The sequence below is a fragment of the Micropterus salmoides genome, unplaced genomic scaffold (assembly GCF_014851395.1).
Source record: "Micropterus salmoides isolate LMB-PRFRI ecotype aquatic unplaced genomic scaffold, ASM1485139v1 Ms_hic_scaffold_1, whole genome shotgun sequence".
Taxonomy (NCBI): domain Eukaryota; kingdom Metazoa; phylum Chordata; class Actinopteri; order Centrarchiformes; family Centrarchidae; genus Micropterus; species Micropterus salmoides.
Window position 1 is genome coordinate 58097031 of NW_024040040.1, and position 27748 is coordinate 58124778.

At 42.1% G+C, this 27748-nt stretch overlaps 1 protein-coding gene across 1 annotated transcript in view; it reads left to right on the top strand.

The window, feature by feature from the left end:
• Window positions 1–11535: 11535 nt before the first annotated feature.
• The window catches only part of si:dkey-9i23.8 (parapinopsin), a 36707-nt gene continuing 20494 nt past the window's right edge, over window positions 11536–27748 (top strand). The window contains exons 1-5 of the mRNA XM_038733229.1: window positions 11536–11608; window positions 12137–12199; window positions 18138–18277; window positions 18446–18509; window positions 18656–18781. Of these exons, the coding sequence (XP_038589157.1) occupies window position 12199; window positions 18138–18277; window positions 18446–18509; window positions 18656–18781 (331 nt within the window). The 5' untranslated portion in view covers window positions 11536–11608; window positions 12137–12198. The remainder of the gene's footprint in view (window positions 11609–12136; window positions 12200–18137; window positions 18278–18445; window positions 18510–18655; window positions 18782–27748) is intronic.

Genomic DNA, 27748 nt, shown 5'->3' on the forward strand with positions numbered 1-27748 from the left:
GGGGATGCAATTCACAACCCTCACCACAAGATGTCACTAAAACTTACACACTGAACCTATAAAAATAAAAATACCTCACTGTAAAAATACTCTGCAAGTAAGCCTTCTGCATTGAAAGTAAAAGTATGTAAGTAGGCAATTAAAAATAAAAGTAGCCTACTCAAAGCAGAAAGAAAAATGTCCCATAACGACTGTATACTATTATATATTATATCATTAGATTATTATTCCTCATGCATTAATGTAGTTGGCTGAGGTTGAACTATTTTGTATCTGACTCCAGTTAATGATTATTTTTATTTTAATCAGCTGATTATTTTCTCCATTGATCGTGTAGTGAACAACGGTGTGGATTTGTGCATTTTATATTGAATAAATTTGGAGCTACTCCAAATTTCTCTCTCGTCCCCCAGAGAAGAAGGGGAGGGGTCAAAGTTGCTTTCTCTAAGTGCTAGCCCGACCATAAAACTGACACCTTTTTGATTCCAAAGCTGATAACGCGGGGCCTGACTGTTAAACTGACAAAGGGACACAAACCAGCCATTAGCATTTCCCTGAACAGCCTATCAAAACTGGCCCCCCACACATGTTTCCGTGGCAACTGACCTTATTCTTTGTTTTATTACCACATCAAAAAGAAAACCCTTGTCTTACCTAGGTGTGACATAATCCAGGACAGCCGAACTTTGAATGGCCAAAGACTGCAGTCTCCAAAGACTCAAAGCATTTAATTAAGAGACAGTGGAAAGCCGGGGTAGAAATACTGGTCGTGATGAGGCTGATGGCTGGCAGATGCGGCGGCCGGGGATAGAGGTTAACAAGGAGCAGGTGTGGGTAGCCAGTCGGGCTCCGGAGCGGAGAGGGAGAGAGCACACACACAGAGAGAGAGAGAGAGAGAGAGAGAGAAGGCACAGCAAAAACCAGAATGCGAGGGAAAGGAGAAACAGGACACTCACCAACAGCCGGGCTGTCACCGCGACAGGACTTTTTTTATTCTTACAGAGTGGGACAGAGATATGGCATCTTTCCTGCTGCTCCTGCACATCCTACCACTTCAGCCTACAAAAACAACACAGAAGATCAGCGCAGCTCAGGCCATAGCCCATCTAGTTGTGTTTCACAAGGTATGCACCAGCTTGATTTTAAGTGGGAAACGTAGCAAAACCTTAAAAAAATAGTATGATGTAACTTGAGATGTAATTTTTCCCACAGTCATGCAGGAGCCTCAAAGAACACCTAGAGAACTAGGAGGGACAATTTTTATTTATTTATTTATTTTAAACCTGTCCTGCCCGGCACCCTGGTTTAGAGTATGATGAGCTGGATACCATATTGTGCCAGACAGATTTTACTTTAACAAGAGAGTATTAATTGTCTGTTTTATTATTTATTTAATTATGTATTGATTTGTCACCGGGCCGGACAGGGGGGTAGACACGGGAAGGGGGGGGCACAAACATCACACAAACAGACAGCACAGACACCACCTGCAAGAGAACGGGGAGGGGGGCTTGGGGTGGAGAAAAAAATAAGAAAAAAACAAGAAAAAAGACTGAACAGCAGCAATAAACAGCTGACATAGGAAGACAACTAAGAGACAAATGAAAACAAGAAACAGTCAAACACAATGGACCTAGATGTGATCAATCAACCTTCAACATCTCAAATGTCAAAAGGCCATGCAAAAGATATGTGCGCTTCAGTTATAGCAAAGTTACAGGGCAGTGGTGTTGCCAACAATGTTTTTATCCATTGTTGAAAACATGGAGGAGTATGTCAATGAAGTTCATGCACATCTTCATGCAACACAAGAAGTGTTAAGTGCAGTGGAAAAAGTTTTTGGCAATACTTTCAATCCATTTAGTGGTTAAACACAAAGTCAAAATGGACAAAGTATTTTAGTGAGAAATGGGGTGTTGCTGAACCGGTAGAAATTCCTGTTAAAAATTAATTCATTTCGAGTTCATTTTTAAGAATGAGAAACTGTGTTGTCAAATTAACAAATCTGCTGCTCTTGGTAACTTGTATCAGGATATCTGATGGAAAATACTACCGACATCACCCACTGTATTAAAAATCCCCAAATGCATTACAAATTCATGTTCATTATGAAACATATATTCCACTAGTTTCAAAACAAGGAATTCATAAGCTTGGATGTTTATATATTCCAACTGCAATCTAATTTATTTGTTTCATTCCCAAGATGCAAAAAAATATGGCATTGAAAAAATACTTAGTCCGTTTGTAGATGACATAAAAGTACTAGAGAAAAATGGAGAGAGAGAAAAGTTTCATTTGCTGAACAACCTCTATTTGGCACCATTGCACAAGTAACAGGTGACAATTTAGTTCTAAACTCAATTCTTGGTTATGTGGAATCTTTCACTGCGAACTACTACTGCAGGAGATGTCTTATTGACAAAGCTTCTGCTCAAACAGTGTTTAGTAAAAATGATCCACGTGTGTTGTTACTTACAAAATTAACCAATGAGGAGCATTACAGTTATCTTGTCAAGAATCCAAGGAAAATTCTTGTTTTGGGATCAAACGCAATAGTATTCTCAATTCCTTGTCATACTTCAATGTATCAGATAACTTTGTGTTCGACATCATGCATGATAAGAAGGTGTTGCACAGTATGAAATTAGGTTCTTGTTTGAATATTTGAATCAGAACTTTTTTTTAACGAAAACACACTCCCACGCGTATATGCATTCAACTATGGCTTCATGGATTAAAAGAATCGTCCAACGCATAAACATGTTTTCTACTGGCAGTGGTATTGGGCTTTATGCCAGTCAAACATTATGCCTTATTCGGAACCTCCCACTACTCTTTGGTTACGTTGTACTAGAAGGTGACACACATTGGCATTTGTTGTTACTTTTGTTTTGCACATTGTAAACATTGTATTTTTTCCATATATATTACAGGGAGAATGAATGTTTATTTACAATGTGTTATTGAAGAACATCACAGGTTATTTACAGATTTGTATCCTCAAAATAATTTGATCCCAAAACATCACTTCATGAGTAGTACATGTTTGGAGTATGAGATATGAAGCAAAACACACATTCTTTAAGTCTAGCATAAAAAACTTTTAGAACATAACTAAATCCCTTGCGAAGAAACACCAAAAAACTGTTGCCTATCATTTGGGAATCATTGTCTGCCAAAGGTATTGAGCCTGTCAAATCAAAAATACTGACTGATGTTGAAAATGGTGATTTGATTTCAAAGCATTTTCACATTGATTTATTAGATGAAATAAGTGTCACATCTTGGGTTAAACACAATGGTATTGAATATCATACTTGATTTGCTGTTAGCACAGATTTTTATTTATTTTTTTTTTCCCCCCACAATTTTCATGAGATGCCAGTTTTCAACAAGATTATTTACATCTTTCTGAGAAATGAAGTCTATTTTTTGGTATTGGAAATGGAGACTACATTTGTAGAGCATTTTCATGCATTTCATATTGCTGACAACGTGCATAATGTTTCAGTTGTTACACCTTGTGATTTGAGATACTTTAAGCTCTTCGATGTCCAAATGTCATATGGTACAGACTCATTTTATTATGTTGTGCCAGACGGCTGCATTCTGTAGGGCAAGCAAGAGAGCTACCTCCTGTTCCGAGCAGTATTGTACAAGGTCATTGTACAGGGCTTTTTTGTGCCCTGTTTCTTGTCAAATTTAAAAGTGAAGCGCTTGTTAAAGAAAAAGCAGCACTTTTTGAAGTGATTATTGTACATGGGTGGTGGGATGGTGACTCTAACATATTGTAAATTTAAACTCCCTTATAGTGAACATTTTAACTCGAATGGTGTACATTACATGTCTGTTCCAGAGTCTCGACTGAAAACTAAAGGGGACAGAGCGTTTGCTGTCAGGGCCCCGAGGCTCTGGAACAGCCTGCCCGAGGAAATCAGGTCGGCTGAGTCAGTGAACTCTTTTAAGTCCCTTCTTAAAACATACTTTATAGGAGAGCCTTTCCTGATCTTATTTGACTTTATTTTATCCTTTTTATTTTATTGTATTTTACTAATTTTATATTAATTTTCATGCTCTTATCTTGTTTTTTTGTATTATTCTTTAGACTTGTTAAAGCACTTTGTAACTTGTTTTTGAAAAGTGCTCTACAAATAAGGATTATTATATTATTATTATATTTAAACTCCCTAATAGTGTATATTTTAACTTGAATGGTGTAAATTTAAACTCCCTAATAGTGTATATTTTAACTTAAATGGTGTAAATTTAAACTCCCTAATAGTGTATATTTTAACTTGAATGGTGTAAATCTAAACTCCCTAATGGTGTATGTTTTAACTTGAATGGTGTAAATTTAAACTCCCTAATAGTCTATATTTCAACTCTAATAGTGTTAAACCTAATGGACCATGTACCCTGTATTAGCATTCTCAACATTAGTTAGTTGTTAACTGATCACTGGTGCAGTGTTGAAAAGTTACTCCATAAGTGTCTCTAATAGTGAGCTCTTTTAACACCTACTTAGTGTTATTGTCATCAGTTGTGGTGTTAATAATTTTCACTAGTTTGTTGGTTAACACTGCCATAGTGTTTATAATGTTAACTCGTTCAAAAGTGTTAATTTAACACTTTATTTTTTTTAAATTTGCAATTTCAAATTTGCTGTGTGTCTGCATAGTCACTACCCCATAGAGTATTGTGAGTCTCCACACCATATTTCTCTTCTATCAACACTTTCTGACATCTCATGAAATGTTTGCATTGATAATTTCTTTCAAGGACAGTAAAAATGGACTATTTTGATAGTTTCTCTGGGACTACACATATCTACTACAACACATTCAGACTAATTTAGGAAAGTTACACTTCTTTATGCAATGGTTAGCACTATTGCCTCACAGCAAGAAGGTCGTGGGTTCAAACCCCAGTTGCCCCGGCCTTTCTGTGTGGAGTTTGCATGTTCTCCCCATGTCTGCGTGCTCCGGCTTCCTCCCACTGTCCAAAGACATGCAGCCTAGGTTGATTGGTGACCATAATTGTCCTTAGGTGTGAGCGTGAGTAGTTGTTTGTCTATGTGTGGCCCTGCGATGGACTGGCAACCTGTCTAGGGTGTACCCCGCCTTTCGCCCAATGTCAGCTGGGTTTGGCTTATTCAGTCATGATGTTTGAATATTCTACATGCCTAGCTACTGAATACTAGGTTAATGCTTAAGATGTTTATTAAAATGTTTATTAGGATAATTTTTAAGATATTTATTGAAATATACAGTGAACTTTAGGTCATGCAGCCTTGTTTCTCCCAGGCTGTGGCCTTCACATTTATGTAAGAATACACAGACTTCACAAGAACACACACTACACATTTTGCAAAAACACACAAATCCGGTCTGTCAAACAGTGTTGCTAGCAGGCTGTATCAGAGGCTCAGGCTCAGGCCATAATTTAGAATTTATTGCATATCTGACCGAGAGACAATGAGACCTTTATGGATTTTAAACAATTTTTGATAGCACCTGCACTCAGGCCTGATTAAAAGACAAGCCTAGACACATGAATGCAACTGACTCTTCGCTAAGCCACGCTGCGCTCCATTGACTCTAATGTAAAAAGTTGTTTTTTAGCTTTTTTTGGCTGTATTTTTCTAAGATATGGTCAAATGCGGTTCCTGGGGCACTTGTAATAGATACAGTCGCTTCCCAGAGAGGTTGAAAGGAGAAGTACGATTTATTCTCTTTCCAAAACCTAAAATAAATCCAGAAAAATGTCGGCTGTGGATTGTTGTCCCTAATTTAATGTTAGTTAGCTAACACTAGCTAACTTCCTACTAAATGTATCGTTATAAAAAAGCCCTACTGTTCTGCTTTTTAATGATTATAATAATAAATAGAGGCCGACCCAGCTTTACAGGAACAGTGCTGATCCTTAATATCTTTTATATAGTTTCCCTTGATGGCATCTCCCTGGCCTCCAGCACCACTGTGAGGAATCTTGGAGTTATCTTTGATCAGGACATGTTGTTTAAGTCTCACATTAAGCAAATTTCAAGGACCGCCTTTTTTCACCGAAATATTGCAAAACTCAGGAACATCTTGCCTAAAAATGATGCAGAAAACCTAGTCCATGCATTTGTTACTTCTAGACTGGATTACTGCAATTCCTTATTATCAGGCTGCTCAAAAAAGTCCATTAAGACTGTCTTAGCTTCTCTGCATTGGCTTCTTGTAAAATCCAAAATTTAGAAATGTTCCTCTCACCTACAAAGCTCTTAATGGTCAGGCACCATCTTATCTTAAAGAGCTCATAGCACCTTACTACACCACCAGAGCACTGCGCTCCCAGAATGCAGGGTTACTTGAATGGGAGCCAGAGCGTTCAGCTATCAAGCTCCTCTCCTGTGGAACCAGGTTCCAGTTTAGGTTCAGGAGGCAGACACCATCTCCACATTTAAGAGTAGGCTTAAGACTTTCCTCTTTGATAAAGCTTATAGTTAGGGCTGGCTCAGGTGAGTCCTGAACCATCCCTTAGTTATGCTGCTATAGGCCTAGACTGCCGGGGGATTTCCCATGATGCACTGAGCTCCTCTTCTTTCTCTCCCTCTGTATGCAACCTCATCCCATTATTGCATGTTACTAACTCGACTTCTCCCCATCCCGGTAGTCTTGTGCTTACTCGTCCCTCTCCTCTCTCTTCCTATCACTTCCTGCAGGTGCTTCTGGCTCTGGAGCTGTGGAGTCTGGATTTGTGGTTGCGAGTCACCTGCTGCCCCCGTGTTCCTGCTCGAGACCCTCTGCTACAATTATTGTTACTAGTCCTATTGTTATTATTGTAATTATAATCATTAACATTGCGATTGTTATCATTAACACTACTATAAATATCTGTACTGTTATTCATTCAGTCAACATAGCAACATCACCTTTACTGTCTGTAACTCTGTGTGTATATTGTGTTGGCTGCCTACACAATATACACACTAGGGACCCTCTCTCTCTCTCTCTCTCTCTCTCTCTCTCTCTCCCAACCAGTCGATGCAGATGGCCGCCCACCCTGAGCCATGGTTCTGCTCAAGGTTTCTGCCTTTTTCCTTGCCTCTGTCGCCTAGTGCTGCTCTTGGTGGGAACTGTTGGGTTTCAGTAAATATCATCACAGAGTATGTTCTAGACCTGCTCATTATGAAAAGCGCTCAGAGATAACTGTTGTTGTGATTTGGCGCTATATAAATAAAATTGAGTTGAATTTCGTTGTCTTTTGTCTCAATAGTCGGGGGATGCGGTGGTCATTTGTACTGTGTGATCGGTAGGTTTTAGCTTAGCTTTATCTTACTTTTTTTTTTTTTTTACGTCTGTTTGAGTTAGTTTGAGTCAGTTTCACAGCCTGAATACAACCTTGCAAAACTGCAAAACTGTCTGCTTCTTTCTGAGATTGCTTTTTCAAGCACATTTGAGAATATTTCTCCGGAGAGTGCAGTAATAGACAGTGGCAGTGCAGGCAGTTTGTCAGACAGGTCGAGATCAGGAGACAGGACAGATAAACAGGTGGGGGAGAGGGATGTAGAATGTGAGAGTGAAGAAGAGGAGCTGTGATGTCTGGGTATTTATGGTCACGCTCAAAAAACTCTGCTAATTAGCACTAGCAAGGACCCCTAAGTGTTGTAGGGAAGTTACTATAGGGAAATCCGCCGTAGCACCCAGGCACAACAGACCCCCAAAAACTTTAGGTTAAAGGTTGAATGAGTGTGACGATGGTATGTTTGGGAGGACCAGCGGCGCATGACATGTATCCGGTGTATCCAAATGACGTCAGAGGCTGAAAGGATAGCTTGCATACTGAAGGAGTGACCGGGGTGATGGATGGGTGAAAAGCATGACGAGAGAGTGCTTGGTGGAAGTGGCAGTGGCACGAGGAATCGAAAGGCCACTGCAACCGACGAACTGACGCGTTGTACTCTGGGATCCCAGAGCAATTGGTTCATGAGGGTCTTGCAAGGGTTTGGGGTCATTGGACTCCGGAGAAAAGACGAGTGTAAGCTTGCCCGATTTAAATGGTTGGTTCGAACTGTTGACTCGAAATGTTTGTAGCTCGAAACGACTGTCGAAGGTCTGTTTGCTTGAATAGTTTAGTTTAGTTGAAGCGACTGCTCATTCGAGCCAAAGCTAAGCTCAATACTACTTAGCTCGAACACTTAGTTCAAAACACTAGTTAGCCTGAAAGACTCTTCGCTCAAATGACTTGGATTGAAACGACAGTCCGTATGAATTGACTGTTGGCTAGGTGATCAACACCATCATCCTGGCCCTGCTGCAGAACAAGCCCTCTCAGCTGAATGTGCCTGACTTCATCTGCAGGTGGATCACAGACTTCCTGACGGACAGGAAGCAGCATGTGAAGCTGGGAAAACATGTCTCTGATTCCAGGGCCATCAGCACCAGGTCCCCTCAAGTCTGCATTCTTTCCCCCCCTTCTCTTCTCTCTTTATACCGACTGCTGCACTTCCAGTCACCAGTCCATCAAGCTCCTGAAGTTTGCGGATGACACCAATCTCATTTATTTACTTATCTCTGGTGGTGATGAGTCTGCCTACAGGTGGGAGGTCAACCATCTGGTGACCTGGTGCAGCCAGAACAGTCTGGAGCTCAACGCTCTGAAGGCTGTGGAGATGGTCGTGGACTTCAGAACGAACCCCTCCTCCTGAACTCCTTCCACTTCCTGGGCACCATCATCTCCCAGGATCTCAAGTGGGAGCTAAACATCACCTCCCTCACCAAGAAGGCCCAGCAGAGGATGTACTTCCTGCAACAGCTGAAGAAGTTCAACTTGCCAAAGACAATGATGGTGCACTTCCACACCGCCATCATTGAGTCCATCCTCACCTCCTCCATCACCATCTAGTATGCTGCTGCCACTGCCAGGGACAAGGTCAGACTGCAGTGCATCATTCACTCTGCAGAGAAGGTGATTGACTGCAATCTTCCATCACTTCAGGACCTGTACACCTCCAGGACTCTGAGGCGAGCAGGGAAAATTGCAGCTGACCCCTACCACCCTTGTCACAAACTGTTTCAAACTCTCCCCTCATGAGGCATGAGGCTGTGTACCATCAGGACCAAAACCTCTCGCCACAAAAACAGCTTCTTCCCGTCTGCAGCTAGCCTCATCAACAATAGTTTTTCATTTCATATCATGCACAATCCTGGCACACTGCACATATTTGTTGTTAATTGTTAATCTTTGTTGTTGTATATTTTTATATTCAATTGAAATTATTGAGGGTTTTTTCTCCCACAATTTGATTCCTAAAAGTAGCTTATTTTCAACGCTGTTGATTGTTACCATTACCTACAGGATAATGATAGTAATAGAAGCTGTATTACAGGCACACATGCACAAAATGCATCAGAGCCAAAATATTTTTAGAATGATTATGAGCCGAATGTTCAAATTGAAATGACGGAGCTTGAAGCGACTGTAAGCTTAAGACGACTCTTAGCTGAATGTTAGCTTGAGATGACAGTAAGCTAGATATTAGCTCAAGAGCTCGAAAAGACTCACTGGATGTTGGCTCAAAACGAATGAGAGCCGGATGATAGCATGAAACAACTGAGAACCGGATGATAGCACGAAACGAATAAGAGCCAGATGATAGTTCGAAAATGACTGAGAGCCAGATGTTAGCTCGAAACGACTGTGAGCTTGGAACGACCGAGAGCTAGATGTTAGCTCAAAATGACTATCGGTATCTCGGTGCCTGAAGTCCTTACTGACGCCCTCTGCTGAGGTTAGTAGTAGGGTGCAGCGTGGGGCACTGGCATCTCGGTGCCAAACCTCCATAGCTGAGGTTGTTGGTAGGGTGCATCTCGGTGCGGAAACCCCTACTGCAGCAAGCTGCTGTGGTTGCTTGAAGTGTAATTGCTGTGTTGGTTACTGTGGTTGGTTGATGGTGGCATCCTGGTGCCTCAGCCGCTGAGATGGGCTGCTGTGGTTGCTAGATGTATACGACTGCTCTAGTTGTTGGAAGTTGGCAACGGGGGAAGCTGGCATCTCGGTGCCAGGTTCCCCTGGCTGATGTAGCTGCTGGAGCTGAAAGGCAGGGGTGTTTATGACTTGATGTGGTTTGTTCCATATAATGTAAGTTGTTGGTGCTGTTGCTGTAAACAGGGGTGGAGGCCCCGGAATTCTGTTGTTAGAATCCTGTTTGCTTTGGTACTGATGTTTACTATCTTGAGCTAGACGAAAAATGTGAACTGTCCATTTAACATTGGCGCTGACGTCTCGTGGTTATAGTTTGTGTCTTGATTGTTCATGAAGGCTGTTTGATATGGGACCTCGCTGGAGCCGGGTAGCGCTGTGATCAGCTGTTTGTTGTGAGGCGGAGGCTTCGACATTAGGATTGTAGAAGGCAGCATCCCAAGCGTGGAGACGGAAGAGAGAGTTCAGCTTCAGGTGCTGGATCTGCTGAACGTAGAAGATGACTGTCATGAGTCTGTCCAAATAATGCATCGTCCGATGGGGATTGCAATGTACGGAGACAATTCTCAAAAGAGGTAAATGGATGGAAGTAGCTGATGATTCATGTTATAGGATGTTAGTGTACCGGGCTTGACACAATGTTGCTTGGTCTTGCTTTGTATGCAGAAAGTAGAGTAGCTGCGATGTGGGGGTATTTATGGAAATGCTGGCGATGACATGGTTGATCTGTGGTCCTGCTCCTCTGCTAATTAGCTCCACTTGCAAGTGAACTGGAACTCTGAAGGCTGTAAAGGTCATCATGTGACACAACATACAGCACATAAACTTGGAATGCATGGGTTGATGTTAACCAACTGTGTGATTGTTTTATGCATATACAATGTTATGCTAACATCAAGATGATGTTTTATTGATCAGTGTAACATTTCAGTCTTATTACTTCAGAAGAGTTTAAGGATAGAACACTATTGTATTATTGATTATGTGTGAATATGAAGATGTAGAAGATGAGTCTTAAGACCCACAAGAGAAGGAGCGTGACAGGATATATCAACCAATTGTTAGTAATGTAGTTTTGATGTCTTTCCTGTTTTTGGTTCTGTGTTTCTCTGTGTCCTAGTTGTGTCTCAGTTCATGTCTTAGTGTTTACTTAGGTTAACTGTCTCTCTCTGCCGGCCTGCCTCTCTGTTACCCCCTGTTGTCTCTGCCGGCCTGCCTCTCTGTTACCCCGTGTTGTCTCTGCCTGCCTGCCTCCTGTTGTCTCTGCCTGCCTGTCTCTCTGTTACCCCCTGTTGTCTCTGCCTGCCTGTCTCTCTGTTACCCCGTGTTGTCTCTGCCTGCCTGTCTCTCTGTTTTCCTGCTGTCTCTCTGCCTCCCTCGTTAATCTGATCCCAGTCACCTGTGTTGCTCCCTCCCAGCTCGTTAACCCATGTGTGCATATATACTTGTTTGTTCCCTCAGTCTGTGTCCGGTCATTGTATTGTTGTTCGATTTAGTGGTCTGTCTGTCTGTCTGTCTGTCTGTCTGTCTGTCTGTCTGTCTGTCTGTCTGTCTGTCTGCCTGTCTGCCTGCCTGCCTGCCTGCCTGTCTGCCTGTCTGCCTGCCTGCCTGCCTGCCTGGACTTTCTTGTCAACTGCATGTAAGCCTGTTACCTGGTTACCTTTGGATTAAATATCCTGAACTGCATCTGCTCTGCCGTGTTGTCTTGCGTTTGGGTCCACCAACCTGCCTCACCTCCATTAATCGTGACACCAATGTACTACGGAGTTTGAGAAGTCTGCTCTCGGGACCAGCTCAGATACACATGTATTTGTGTATATGCACCTGTTTGAAATTATCATTAAACTTGAGTTGATTTGAGTTTTACTTGAGTCCCTGTCTTACTGAAGATTACCATTACAACTAAAGGACTAAAGTCTAAGTTACAGTTACATCCAACAGTATAAAGTGTGAGTGCCCAGACTGAGGGTTTTTTCTCTCACAATTTGATTCTTAAAAGTAGCTTATTTTCAACGCTGTTGATTGTTACCATTACCTACAGGATAATGATAGTAGTAGAAGCTGAATTACAGGCACATGCACAAAATGCATCAGAGCCATTCTAACTGAGTTAAATGAAGCATGTGAATTTTAATTGAAAATGGTTTTGATGACTCTTCCATCTAAGCTCTCCACTACAAACACCTAGTAACGACTGTTGAAGGCTGTGGACTGGCGGCTCACAGTAAAAGTAAGTGTAGCCTTTCCTCTATCAAATATTATTTTCAGATTGAGGTTGATACTTAACCCTGTCTGTCCCTATGCATGAGTATATACTGGTCTGTTGTCTACTAACTCATCAATATTTAATATATAGCCCTCGAATCGCAGTTATTTAGGATTTTCCAGTAACATTTTGCTCCTGATTCATTCCTGCCTCGATCCTACTTTTGTGTACCGGACTGTAAATTTTTACAAAATAGATTTAAAAAAAACTGTTAAGTTATTGTAAAAGCTCAGCAGTTTTGTTAAATTCCATTCCAGTTATGCGTGGCAGCTGACCGATGGACAGTATTATCTCTTATTTATTGATTATGATGAACAGAACAGGCAAATATGTTATAAGACCATGAGAGGCTAATGATAATCAAAATAATTCCCAAAATAACATGTTTATATTTTCCTATTCGTTAACATGAGCAATGATTGTTATCTATAAAAACAACACTTTAGTCGAACAAGACTAAAGTGGTGTTTTTATAGATAACAATCATTGCTCATTTAACAGAGAAATTTTATGATCCCATATAGTATGTGGTTTTGGAATGGGTAATAAGTATTTCTCTATCTTCCCACTCTAGTCTCAGTAGATTCAGTGTATGTTCAGAATTAACAGACCAGAGGCAGGAAACTAAAGTTTTAACACTTTATTATTAATAACCAGCTAAAACTAAAAAACACCATTAGAACTGGGTAACATAGAGACCAACTTAGCTCCACAATAGCCCACTAAGTTACACTTCACTGTAATTGTCCCAGCTACTATGTGAAGATCAACAATATGCACTGTGCAGATTCAGGTTATTATGTTATGACCTGCTTTTACTCCACATTTAAAAACAACAACCATTTATAAAAAGGACCACAACATGCATAAAATCACAGTTAGTAACAGTAAATAAAGTTACAATAGTAGGTCCACACTGCAGCCAACACATTAAAGTAAAATATTTTAGGTTGGGCTGTGCCATATCCAGTCAGTTTCAGTAATTGTCCCAATACAATTAAACACAAACGGCAGGATACGAGTGCTTTGTGAAATAATCAGAAATTATTTAATGAATTTTTATGAAAAGTTTCTTACACAAAAAACAAACAATGAACATTAACATAGAAAGTGGCATGAAAAGAAAATACTCATTATAGTACAAGTACCTCTTATTTGTACAGTAGGCCTACTTAAGTTACTGTCCACCACTGGAAATTACCATGTCTTAACACTTCGAGCTGCCTATAAACTATACAGCTTACCTCTGTAGCCAACTGCTGTTCTCCTTGTCGATGTACTGTAGGACAAGCGCCAACTGGCAGTGGGTGGAGATGTCAGTTGTCTCATCTGCCTGAATAGCAAGATATTCTGCATTTTTTACTTCCTCCAGAATTTAATCTTTAAGAACTGACAGCATACAGTCCAAAAGTTTGTTTTGCACAGTCTTTTTGGTGCCTGTCTTAAGGTGCTCCTCCAACAAACTGTCCAGCAAGGCAACAAGATGTACTGAAAACGGCAGGGTTGTGAAAGGATTCAGTCTCATTGTGGCAAGGCCAACTCAAAGGCCCTGCAGAATTTAACACAGGCAATTATCTTTGATAAAACGTGCCCGTTCTTATCCACCTCTTTGTTGTGTGTCCTCACCCCAATCCTGTGGCCTTCATCCAACTGTGTAGCGATGTTAACTCTGCCTAGCATGGCTAGCTTCACGGTATTATCCATATGTGCCCTTGTACACTCATGTTTCTTAATCTTCTCAGATAAATGTTTCGTGTCATTTACTCCTGTAACAGTCCATGTTATATCCATCCCCGCCGTTTTAAAAAGCAAGCATGGGAAGCAAAACACGGCATTTTATTGAATTTGTGGGTGGCTGAAAGCCTCTGTCTTGAGTTCCCGCATTCATCATTGTTTACAACATCAAGTGTCCCTACTCTACCACTGACTGACTCTGCTCCTTCAGGCATCAGATTTGAGGACGCTGAATGGCTTAATTCATGTTGCTATGGGCATATCTTGTCATTGGCTGCGCTGCTGTACAGCCTGGGCGATTTTTCTATTACCCCAGAAGAGATCAGTGGATGAGCAGGAAAGTCTCAGTCATCTCTCATTCACTCCCTGTTGTAGCTGCAGCCTGAGGTCTCCCCCAGTCACTAATTCTCTAACTTGCTGTATCTTCCTCCCTGTTTGGAGTTTGGACACAAGATGTATATTTTTATGCTCTGCTACTCAAGCACTAAATAAAAAGTCCAAAATGATGTGTTAGTAACATGCAATAATGGGATGAGGTTGCATACAGAGGGAGAGGAAGTAGAGGAGAGAGGAGCTCAGTGCATCATGGGAAATCTCCCGGCAGTCTAGGCCTATAGCAGCATAACTAAGGGATGGTTCAGGACTCACCTGAGCCAGCCCTAACTATAAGCTTTATCAAAGAGGAAAGTCTTAAGCCTACTCTTAAATGTGGAGATGGTGTCTGCCTCCTGAACCCAAACTGGAACTTGGTTCCACAGGAGAAGAGCTTGATAGCTGAACGCTCTGGCTCCTAGTCTACTTTTGGAGACTCTAGGAACCACAAGTAACCCCGCATTCTGGGAGCGCAGTGCTCTGGTGGGGTAGTAAGGTACTATGAGCTCTTTAAGATAAGATGGTGCCTGACCATTAAGAGCTTTGTAGGTGAGAAGAAGGATTTTAAATTATATTCTGGATTTTGCTGGAAGCTAATGCAGAGAAGCTAAAACAGGAAAAATGTGATCTCTTTTCTTGGTTCCTGTCAGAACACGTGCTGCAGCATTCTGGATCAGCTGAAGAGTCTTAATGGACTTTTTCGAGCAGCCTGATAATAAGGAATTGCAGTAATCCAGACTAGAAGTAACAAATGCATGGACTAGTTTTTCTGCATCATTTTTAGACAGGATGTTCCTGATTTTCGCAATACTACGTAGGTGAAAAAAGGCTGTCCTTGAAATTTGCTTAATGTGAGACTTAAACGACATGTCCTGATCAAACATAACTCCAAGATTCCTCACAGTGGTGCTGGAGGCCAGGGTGATGCCGTCCAGGGAAACTATATCTTTAGATAATGCATCACGGAGGTGCTTAGGCCCCAGAACAACAACTTCAGTTTTATCTGAGTTTAACATTAGAAAATTACAGGTCATCCAGGTTTTAACATCCTGATATACAGCACACGATTATGTGATTGAAACGTCTACATGGCAAAATTCAGTTATAGTCATAGCGCCAGCTACTGGCGACAGGAAGTAAGCCTTGTGTGACACCCATTATGCAATTAAAATAAGTTTTCTCAACATGATGTACTAGGGCATAACGTATCATTAGTGGGTGCTCCTTTGCACACATACACTTTGACACAGGAAGTGATAAATGCTTTCATAAGTGCTCTGCCACGCATTTGTGGTCATAGATTATATCAGTTTATATATTGATATGTACACTATATTTTATTATATTGGTATTGGGGAACCTAAACAACCACTACACAAATGCATGGCTCAACACATAAGGACCAATACCCCACAATTCTAACAGATAAGGGACAATTTTGTGGACAGCAATGTAAATATGCAGTATAGGGGGGACAAATGGTTTGAATGAGGAGTCAAAGCGGCCATTTCTCTTTCAGTCAGTCAGAACTGAAGGAGCCCCTTGGATGAGAGGCAAGACGTCTTAAAATATCTTCAACCAAGTCCAGTTGCCCTTGATAACCACCTTGGATAATTACCGTTGTAGTCTGTCCCTGTCCTTTTTGGTGGCAGATCCAAACCAGACAGTGATGGAGGTGCAGAGAACAGACTGGATGATGGCTTTGTAGAACTGGATCAGCAGCTCCTTAGGTAGGTTGAGCTTCCTGAGCTGACGCAGGAAGTACGTCCTCTGCTGGGCCTTCTTGATGATGGTGTCAGTGTTGGGCTCCCACTTTAGGTCCTGGGATATAGTGGATCCCAGAAACCTGAAGGATTCCACAGTAGACACAGGGCTGTTTAGAATGGTGATGGGGGGGGGGGCTCCTCCTGAAGTCCACAGTCATCTCCACAGTTTTGAGCGTGTTAAGCTCCAGGTTGTTCTGACCACACCAGAGAGCCAGCTGATCAACCTCCCATCTGTAGGCCAACTCATCACCGTCCCGGATGAGGCCAATGACCGTTGTGTCATCAGCTAACTTCAGGAGTTTGACAGATGGGTCCCCTGAGGTGCACTCGATAGTCCGGGTGCTGGATGTGATGTTCCCCAGCCTCACCTGCTAACTCCTGTCAGTCAGGAAGTCTGTGATCCACTGACAGGTGGAGGCTGGCACAGTGAGCTGGGTGAGTTTGGTGCTGAGGATGTACGGGATGATGGTGTTGAACGCCGAGCTGAAGTCCACGAACAGGATCCTAGATCATAACTTACCAGCAGTGTCAGCTTCTTGGCTGACATGACTGTGTTCAAACCTGGACTATCTGGTATGTTATATTACTAATACTATCCCATTTTTACGCAGTTTGTAAAAGTTGTGATGCTAATCGCAGTTAGCATGTTAGCAAGTATAGCATTAGTATTGTTACTACCAGCGTGGCTAATTAAGGCTAATGTAAGACCTTTGGTTTAGATTATCTAAATATGCAGGCATAGGAAAATGGAGCCTGTGGGCCAATATACCTTTAACTTCTTGCCTCCTCTCTTCTTCGAGGCTCTTCTGTTGTTGTTTTACATCTCCAAACAAATATGATCTCTTCTTGTCAGACATCAAGCCTGACTGACCCAGAATAACGAGAGATGTCACAGGGTCAGGAGTCACAGGGTGGTCCGAACGAGCTGACCAATGATGGCAGTTGATTTGGTGGTGGTTGTTTGTGCCAGACAGCCTGGTCTGAGTATTTCAGAAGATGCTAATCTACAGAATTTCCCTTGGGGATCAATAAAGTATTTCTGATTCTGATTTACTGGGAATTTCACACATAGCCATCTTTAGGGTTTACAGACAATGGTCCAAAAAAGAGAAAAGATCCAGTGAGCGGCAGTTCTGTAGACGAAAATGCCTTGGTGATGTCAGAGGAGAATGGGCAGACTGGTTCCAGATGACAGAAAGGCAACAGTAACGTTACAACCAAGGAGTGCAGAATACCATCTCTGAATGCACAACACATCCAACCTTGAAGCAGATGGGCTACAGCAGCAGAAGACCACACCGGGTGCCACTCCTGTCAGCTAAGAACAGGAAACTGAGGCTACAATTCACACAGGGTCACCAAAATTGGACAACAGGAGATTGGAAGGTTGCCTGGTCTGATGAGTCTCGATTTCAGCTGAGACATTCAGATAGCAGAATCAGAATTTAGCATAAACAACTTAAAGCATGGATCCATCCTGCCTTGTATCAACAGTTCAGGCTGGTGGTTGTGGTGTAATGGCACACTTTCAGCCCCTTAGCCAAGGATTATACTTTCCGCGTCCGTGAGTGTGCGAGGGCCAGCTATGGTCCGTGTGACGAAAAGAAAGTCATCAGAGGGGGTACACATAGGGTCTGTGCGGACATCCGAGTGCGACTGGCGCTACCAGGGCACCAACCGATCTACTGCGCATGTGTGGAACGTGTCCGCCAAGTTGACTGCATAAAGTAGTATAAACAGAAGTAGTCTGCGTCCGCGGGTTCTGCAGCTGTCCGTGTCCGCTCATGAATATATTCGAGGCTTTAGTACCAATTAAGTATTGTTTAAATGCTACAGCCAACATGAGTGTTGTTGCTGCACATGTCTACATGTTAATTCTAAATAGAACTGTGCTTGACGGCAATTGTAAAAAACTGTAAACCGTAGTCAGCAATACCAGCTCCAGTGTGGTGGACACAAGTTTCCCCAACTTTGTGCTGGCTTTTATTTAATAATAAACTGTGCTATGCTCTGTATTCCTTGTCTTCCAGTGAGTGAGTGGTTTAATGGGACCGTGTTCATGGAACGGCTTTGGCCAGATGCACAGAAGTGGATGCTGGTGGCTGTGTTGGGACTGGAGATGGTCATGGGAGTTGTGGGAAACTGTCTTATTCTGCTAGTCAAAGTCATGGTAAGGTGGTAAGCCTGTTCTTTGTGTTGGTGGGAAATGTTTTTCAAGTAAGTTGTGTCTGTAATTAAAAAGACCATAATGGGCCATGGTTGAATTTAATTAAATGTTTTGGTTGTGGATGATGGCTCATTTTTGTGTGTTCACTTCTTTTCTACCTTTAATTTTCAGTGCAGAGGTCAGTTCTGCTGTCGTTACTGGCTTCCTTTCATCGGTCTCTCCATGTCTGATTTAGGTACAATTTACACCGACATCAGTGCTGGTGCATCACAGGATTAGATGTCATCTGATTCTAGTATTGTAACATATTTGTCACAGTGTTCACATGTAATTTTCAAGAATAGATAGTCATTTCTGATAACGAACCACTGTGTTTTGAAGGCTGCTCCCTCATCATCATCTCCAGCTCCCTGATGGCCATGCTGACAGGAGGTCAGAGGTCACCGTGGTGTGAGGTCGTAAGCCTGTTGAAGTTAGCTTTCATCACCTCCTCTATAGGAAGCATAGGTACCACACAGCTCTATGGTCATCATGTTTTCCATATAGTGGAAGCCACAGTATCAATACATTCATTGTGACTTTAGGGATAATCTAAGATTTATTGATCCAAGTTTATGTTTAATTCTTTCTTTTAGGACTAAATTTTAATCCCTGTTAACAAACCTTGGGTCATTAGTCAACACTGTAAGAAACCTACTGAAACTCACACTAAATAACTGGCAGAAATTGACAAGCAACTTAATGTATAAGAAAAAGAGTATTTTACTTTACTATATTTGTTTATGGTAAAACTGTTTTAACTGTAAAATAAAAATAAAAACTGGACTGTCGTTTTTGGTACAGTACTGTAATATAAATGTATTTTTATTAACGGCAAATGTTTAAACTGTAAAAAGAAACTGTATTTACGGTATCAGTATTATACCTGTTAAAACTATTTCTTCATGTCATGCTGGTACTTTACAGATTATCAGTATTCTGCTTATTCTGCAAAAGTTACTGCATTTTAAAAGTCTTGACACATTTTATAAGCTTCAACAATAACTGCAGAGACACATCAAACAATAAATTTAACTTATTTATTCTTGACTATTGAACAGTGACAAGCCTAACATTTTTCTTGTGCTTTAAAGAGTGCAACAAATAATATGTATATGTATGTAATAAAATGTTTATAAGTGACATATTTAATATATTACCAACCATAAAACAATGCATATTAAAACACAAAGGATTGCATATTTAAAAACAGTCGCAATTACAAGTCAACACAACAAATATAATGCTAATTCTTCTATCAAACCATAGAGACATTCTGTAGTTGAAAATGCACCGTTTGGCTAATACGTTATCAGTTTCCTTCCCTAAAACACAGTATTTCAAACACTTACACTACAAACAACCAAATACAAAAATGGTAACCAAAGCCCACTCATAGATTGACTGTCAGGGAGTTAGTAAGGTGTCAATAAGATAAGTACTTTGACAGAAATGGCATAGGAATATGACACGCCAAGATGGTGCTGCTTCCTTGTTTGTCCTTGGCGCTGTTTACATTCCACCTCAGGCCAGTGTTAGTGAGGCGTGAGACTCCCTGCTCATTGTTCTTGGGGACTTCAACAGAGTAAACCTTAGCCATGAACTTCCAAAGTACACACAGCATATTAAGTGTCCCACCCAGGACACTAACACCCTGGACCACTGCTACACTACATTAAAGGACGCCTATCACTCTGTTCCCCAGATGAACCAGTGATCAGAGAATTCTAAGGCTGCACGCCTTAGAATTCTCTGATCACTGGTTCATCTTATCCCGACTTACAGGCAGAGACTGAAATCTAAACCTGTTGTAAAGACTGAAAAGACCAACGAGTTAAAGCTGGATTTACAGGCCTTCTTTGACTGCACTGACTTGAGTGTTTTTGAGGCTGCAGCCACTGACCTAGTGCGGTCAGAACAACCTGGAGCTTAACACGCTCAAAACTGTTGAGATGACTGTGGACTTCAGGAGGAGCCCCCCCACTCTGCCCCCCATCACTATACTCAACAGCCCTGTGTCTACTGTGGAATCCTTCAGGTTTCTGGGATCCACTATATCCCAGGACCTAAAGTGGGAGCCCAACACTGACACCATCATCAAGAAGGCCCAGCAGAGGACGTACTTCCTGCGTCAGCTCAGGAAGCTCAACCTGCCTAAGGAGCTGCTGATCATGCAATCTGTCCTCTGCACCTCCATCACTGTCTGGTTTGGATCTGCCACCAAAAAGGACAGGAGCAGACTACAACGGACAGTCAGGACTGCAGAAAAGAAATCGGTACCCACCTGCTCTCCATTTAGGACTTATACCTTTCCAGAGTCAAGACGGGCAGGAAACATCACTGCAGATCCATCTCACCCTGGACACAACCTGCTTCTCCCCTGTGGTAGGCGCTACAGAGCACTGTACGCCAAAACCAACAGACTCAGGAACAGTTTCTTCCCACTCTCTCTACTCATCCACCTGTTTGCTGGTTACCACTTATTATTTATTTATTCATCATTCTCTAGTTCTCTATTTCAGAGCTGTTCATACTGTTCATATTGTAATTTTGTTTATTATATATTATTATATACCAAATTCACCTACTTCAAGTACATAACACCAAATTCCTGTTAATTCTGTACATTTACAACTAACATTATACACAGAAAGTAAACCTAGGTCGCTTATATATGTCAAATAATGTATTAAACAGCCAAAACACTTACAGCCATTGCTTTCGGGGGAGAAAGAAAAGCAAAGACACAGGAGAAACCTTCACCATGTGCACATCTATGCCTGCAACTCTCACTTGGGGTTTCATAACCCAGCATGCACGGCATGTCTCTTGCAGTATCAAAATAAAGGTTCATCTTTCAAAATAAACGTTCAATATAAACCCGTTTTACTGATTACAAATCGGAGTGTAGAACATGCATCCTTGGCAATCTGCTCATTGCACTATTGTCTCAATCTGTCTCTATTGTTCTCTATAGTGTAGCCTGTGTTTGATTTTATTACTGTATCATTGTGTTATTGTAAAAGTCAGCACAGCATAAGCATTGTACAATCCAGAGTCAAATTCCTCGTATGTGTACACATACCTGGCAATAAAGTTGATTCTGATTCTGGAAATTAATATACTACTTGAGGTAGACAGCTTAAAAAGTAAATCTGTCCCATCTATAGGTCACATCTCTATACTACATACCATCAGGTTTTGAGTCTTTTTAAAGTTTATCAAGAAAATCAGAAACAAAATATAGGCCCAGGTGTTATGTCTTTATAAAAACCTTAAAGCTAACTCCAAAAATTTGTATACAATAATATTAGTATACCATGCATAGTTAACAGTTAGTATACCTTATCAAATTTGGACCAAACATCTGCATCCATAACCGTTCATTTTAATTTTAGTGATTACATCACAGTTCAGTCAATGAATGAAGAAAGTTCTGTCAATGAAAATGAAATAAAGTCGATAAAGTGTAGGAAGTGATTTTCACTTCAGTGATTTCAGTGCTATTTATTAGACCTGTGGTAGATCAATTTGTAGTGGTATGAAGGAAAGTGGAGTGGACTATTCTACACGAAAGGGGATAGGAGACGTACTTTATGAATGAAATGTAGTACTTTGTGTTGTAGATGATTAAGAACCATCCCTGTTTCGGATCATTTCAAGTTTTTTGGTTACAGTTAGTCCTCTCCAGTTTATTAGGGATTGTTAAGAGCCTGTTTGTGATGTAATTTCACAAAATGTCTTCATGATATACAAATACAAAACACACTGACACTGCTCCTGCTACTCCAATGGGTCACCCCAGCTCACCCCCACCCCCACCCCCCCACCCCCCAACAAACAGCCGTCCTTCCCCTCCATCTCAGTCTCCTCCCTCCACACCCCTTCCACCATCCACTCCCCTCCCTTCTCTCCCCTCCACTCCACTCCACTCCCCCCCTCCCCTCCACCCTAGTCATCACAACCAGCCAGGTGAGACAACAGCTCACCAGAACCCGGATCAACAAGGCCAGGGCACCCAACGACATCCACCCAATGGTCCTCAAAGTGTGTGCAGAGCAGAAGATGTCGAAGACATCCTGCATCGTCCCTGTCCCCAAAAAGGGATGTTCCAGTGACCTGTCTGACTTCAGGCCTGTGGCACTAACGTCACATGTAATGAAGACTTTTGAGAGACTGGTTCTGCAGCACCTCAGGGCCCTGGTACGCGACTGCCTGGACCCTCTGCAGTTTGTGTACCAAGCTGACATCAGTGTGGACGACGCCGTCATCTAATTGCTTTACACCTGGAGAAGCCACACAGCACTGTGAGGATGATGTTCTTCAACTCTCCAATGCTTTTGACACAGTCCAGCACTGGCTGGCTGAGAAGCTCTCCGTGATGCAGGTGGATCAGGACCTGGTGGTCTGGATCCCTGAGTACTTCACTGACAGGCCGCTGTGTGTCAGGCTACATTGCTGCATGTCAGACATCATGGTGAGCAACACTGGCTCACCCCAAGGAACTGTACTGTCACAGTTTCTCTTCACACTCTACACTTCTGACTTTTGCTTCGACTCTGGAACGAGCCACCTCCAGAAGTTCTCAGATGACACCTCCATCGTCGGCTGTATCACAGACGACAGCGAGGAGGAGCACAGAGACCTGATTAAGAGCTTCATTGGATGGTATGACAGCAACGACCTCCAGCTCAACAGAGGAAAAACCAAGGAGCTGGTGGTGGACTTCAGACGCAGCAAGAGGCCCCACACCTTTGTTGTAATAAGCAAATAGAGATAGTGGACACCTACAGGTTCCTGGGGGTGCACCTCAACAATAAACTGGAGTGGACAGACAACACAGAGGCCCTCTACAGGAAAGGACAGCACAGGCTGTTCTTCCTGAGGAGGCTCAAGTCCTTCAATGTGTGCTCCAGGCTGTTACGGATGTTCTGCCAGTCTGTAGTGGCCAGTGTCATATTTTTTGCCATGAAGTGCTGGGGAGGTGGCATCGGGACTTGTGGCACCAACAAACTGGGCAAGCAGGTGAAGAAGGCCAGCTCAGTGGTGGGATGGAACTGGACAGTGTGGAGGCAGTGACTGAGAGGAGGATGAGAGGAAAGCTGAAAGCCATCATGGACAACTGCTGTCATCCTCTCTATGCTGAGCTGAGGCAGCTCTGGAGCTACAGCTCAGACACACACATCCTAGATCTGAATCAATGAAATAATCTCATTAAATACTCCTTTCTTTACATACAGTAGTTGAATGTGCTGACAACAAAATCACAAAAATTATCAATGGAAATCAAATCTATCAACCCATGGAGGTCTGGATTTGGAGTCACATTCAAAATCAAAGTGGAAAACCACACTACAGGCCGATCCAACTTTGATGTAATGTCCTTAAAACAAGTCTAAATGAGGCTCAGTAGTGTGTGTGGCCTCCACTTGCCTGTATGACCTCCCTACAATGCCTGGGCATGCTCCTGATGAGGTGGCGGATGGTGTCCTGAGGGATCTCCTCCCAGACCTGGACTAAAGCATCCGCCAACTCCTGGACAGTCTGTGGTGCAACGTGGCGTTGGTGGATGGAGCGAGACATGATGTCCCAGATGTGCTCAATTGGATTCAGGTCTGGGGAACGGGCAGGCCAGTCCATAGCATCAATGCCTTCCTCTTGCAGGAACCGCTGACACACTCCAGCCACATGAGGTCTAGCATTGTCTTGCATTAGGAGGAACCCAGGGCCAACCGCACCAGCATATGGTCTCACAAGGGGTCTGAGGATCTCATCTCGGTATCTAATGGCAGTCAGGCTACCTCTGGCGAGCACATGGAGGGCTGTGCGGCCCCCCCAAAGAAATGCCACCCCACACCATTACTGACCCACCGCCAAACCGGCCATGCTGGAGGATGTTGCAGGCAGCAGAACGTTCTCCACGGCGTCTCCAGACTCTGTCACATATGCTCAGTGTGAACCTGCTTTCATCTGTGAAGAGCACAGGTATACTGGCCTGTCTCCTGGTAGCGCCTCCATGCTCTGGACACTATGCCGACAGACACAGCAAACCTTCTTGCCACAGCTCGCATTGATGTGCCATCCTGGATGAGCTGCACTACCTGAGCCACTTGTGTGGGTTGTGGACTCCGTCTCATGCTACCACTAGAGTGAAAGCACCAAGCACCAGCATTCAAAAGTGACCAAAATCAGCCAGGAAGCATAGGAACTGAGAAGTGGTCTGTGGTCACCGCCTGCAGAACCAAACCACTCCTTTATTGGGGGTGTCTTGCTAATTGCCTATAATTTCCACCTGTTGTCTTTTCCATTTGCACAACAGCATGTGAAATTGATTGTCAGTGTTGCTTCCTAAGTGGACAGTTTGATTTCACAGGAGTGTGATTGACATTGTGTTTTTTAAGTGTTCCCTTTATTTTTTTGAGCAGTGTAATTATTGATTGTATAGTTTAAATAGTGTGTTGTGTATTATACTTGGATGTATTATACTTCTATAATACATCTGTTCTTTTCTATTTCTTTTTGCTGCCATGTCAACTGAAATTTCCTCTACGGGGGATTAATAAAGTTATGATATCTTATATTTCACTTCCTTTTTCATGGCGAAATATCAATTCAACAGCATGCCTTGGACATGCTGTTTGATAAAAAAATAAGTTTCGCAATTTAACATTGCAAGGCTCTTAAGATTGCACTGCCTACATTTGAATGTCGATTTGGTTGAAGCTCTAGGACATTGTTAAAGTATGGAGTGTAAACGCGGTAAAATAATTCAAAATGGCTTACTTCCTGTTGGGTTTAGGGCATGGCTCCAAAAGAAATTTATTCAGTCTAGAGATGACATCGGTCTCTCACATTTTGTAAAGTTAGGTAAAGCATACAGTAGGGACTGGGTTTTAAAATTTTGTAGGGGGCTCTATTCAAAATCATGCCCCCAAACCATATCGGCCAATACAAAACAAACCCTCTGAGAAGCATGCCAAGTTTCGAGAGCATTTGACTATTCCTAGCCATGTGACGGTTGAAAAAGGCTTTAGGGGGCGCCAACTTGCAACCCTCAGTCTTAAAAATGACATCAAATCGAAACATTACCAGTTTGAGTTTGGCTGCGAAGTTCCGTGGCTCTTTGAGCATCCTAGAGGCCTCAGATATCTTTAAAAAATTGCCTCAAAAATGCCTCACTTCCTGTTGAGCAAAATCTCATGATCAAAGCAGAAATGTGGGCTTTGTAATAAGAGCAATAATCCCACCAAATATGAAGATCAAAGAAACTTTTTCCAAAACAGTGTTTGTTTAAGGGCGCTGGCCACGCCTGTCCCCAATCATGGCAGAACATTGGATTTCCCACCAGACCTGAGGTCTGTGCAAAGTTTTGTGAGGATACGAGTATCCCAAGACCATGAAAAATAATCTTAGCAAAAACAATAGACAGTTGGTGTCCTGGCACTTCCGTCCTTGGGTCCAAATAACTTAAACTTAAACTTATATAACTTAAAATAATTTATATAGCGCCTTTCAATGTAACCAAGGCAGCTTAACAAAGAGGGAATGTTTGCATACCAACTACTTATTTCATTATGTAATATTGAATACCAACTATTTGTGAAACAAGAGATAACACTGTAGTGGCAATATACTAGCTGTGATTCCTGTCAGCATGTTAACGCTCCAATCTGTGTACTCAGTATTTGTCACTACCTATGTGATATAATAAATTATTCCCATGCTGTGCAGTTTGTTTGTACTGCTTGTAGGATTAAATACTGTCGCAATGTTCTTTAAGAGTGATTTGTTACCCTCTTCTCTTAAGAGCCTAAGTGCTCAAACAGAAACTAACATTTACACACACATTCATACCCTGGTGGAACAGCCACCAGGGGCAATTTGGGGTTCAGTATCTTGCCCAAGGACACTTTGACATGCAGCCTGGAGGAGCCGAGGATTGAACAGACCTTCTGAGCCACAGCCACCCACACACTACTAGAAGAGAAAATGGAAGTTAATATTGGTTTGAGGAACACATTGGGTTATAGAGTCCACTCAGGGCAGGACAACACGTTTATAGAAAGATCTAACTCTTATTTGATAAGGCTAGGGTTAGCCTTGTATGCCAAGACTAGAATCAACCCAAAAATACTGTGAACTTTAACAAAATCTGTGTCTCCAAATTGTTAAAAACACTGAAAACTTAACTGTGATTTTCTACAGTACAATGATCATTACTGTGGTTATCTACAATACTTTGTTGGTTACTATGATTGTCTACTATAGTACATTGTTGGTTACTGTGATTTTTTAGGTTAGCAACCTGATTACTGTGATTTTCACAATAACTATTTGAGTAACATGTTACTGTGTATTAGTACACTGTAAGTACCTGTGCACAAACACAGTAAACTACTGTGGATTCCATAGGTATTGTTTACATTGCAGTTAGTGAACATTTTAACCTGTGTTACCATAAGGGTGATTAGAAATTAGAGTAAAAAAAAATAATTACCCACAATATGTTGCATTTTGCAGCCTGTTAAACATGCTGAAATGCCTTGTCTCTTAGAACCCTAGTGTCACAGTTTGGTGTGGGTGAGTCAGGTTGGAGGACCCAAACACAGGACACAAGGCAGGAGGAGATACAGTACAAAGGGTTTTAATGAACAAACCAAAAGCGAGCACACTTACAGGTGAGTGGCTGAATACAGAGTCCAAAAACAGGGCAGGGCAGGGCAGGGCAGGGCAGGGCAGGGCAGGGCAGGGCAGGGCAGGGCAACTCCAGGAGACAGCATACAATGACCCAACAAAGACAAGACAGAAACACCAGGTATATATACACACAGGGACTAACGAGCAGGGCGGGAGCAACACAGGTGAAGGACATGAGACTAACGAGGCAGGCTGAGAGAGAGAGAGAGCGCAGAGGAAAACAGAGAGACTTTACATGACAAGCAGACCTGGGGCAGAGTGAATAAGTGACAACACAGGAACGCACACATGTTACAAAATATCAGAACACAGAACTAGAACACAAGACCAGGAGTAAACACTAAAGACACGAACTAAAGTACAAGACTAAGAACATGACATGGACTCAAAGACCAACTAAATAACAGATAATGAACTGACCAAAAAATATCTCAGAGAAACTCAAAATACAACAGACTCTAAAGCAGACACTGGACACTAGACAGGACAGAACCCAAAACTCAACATACTATAAGGCAGATACTAAACTCAAAAGTGCAACACAAAGAATGGCCGACCGGCAGAGCGTGACACCCAGTGGGTTGAGACTCTGTCTTGTGTTTATCAAGGAATCCAACATGATTCTCTAACTACTGAGGTTTTGCTGCTCTTAACCAAATTTACATAATTGACAATATCAGCTAATTTGAAAAAACTAAAATGATGAACAAATTAAAATTATGATTTGATCTAAATAAA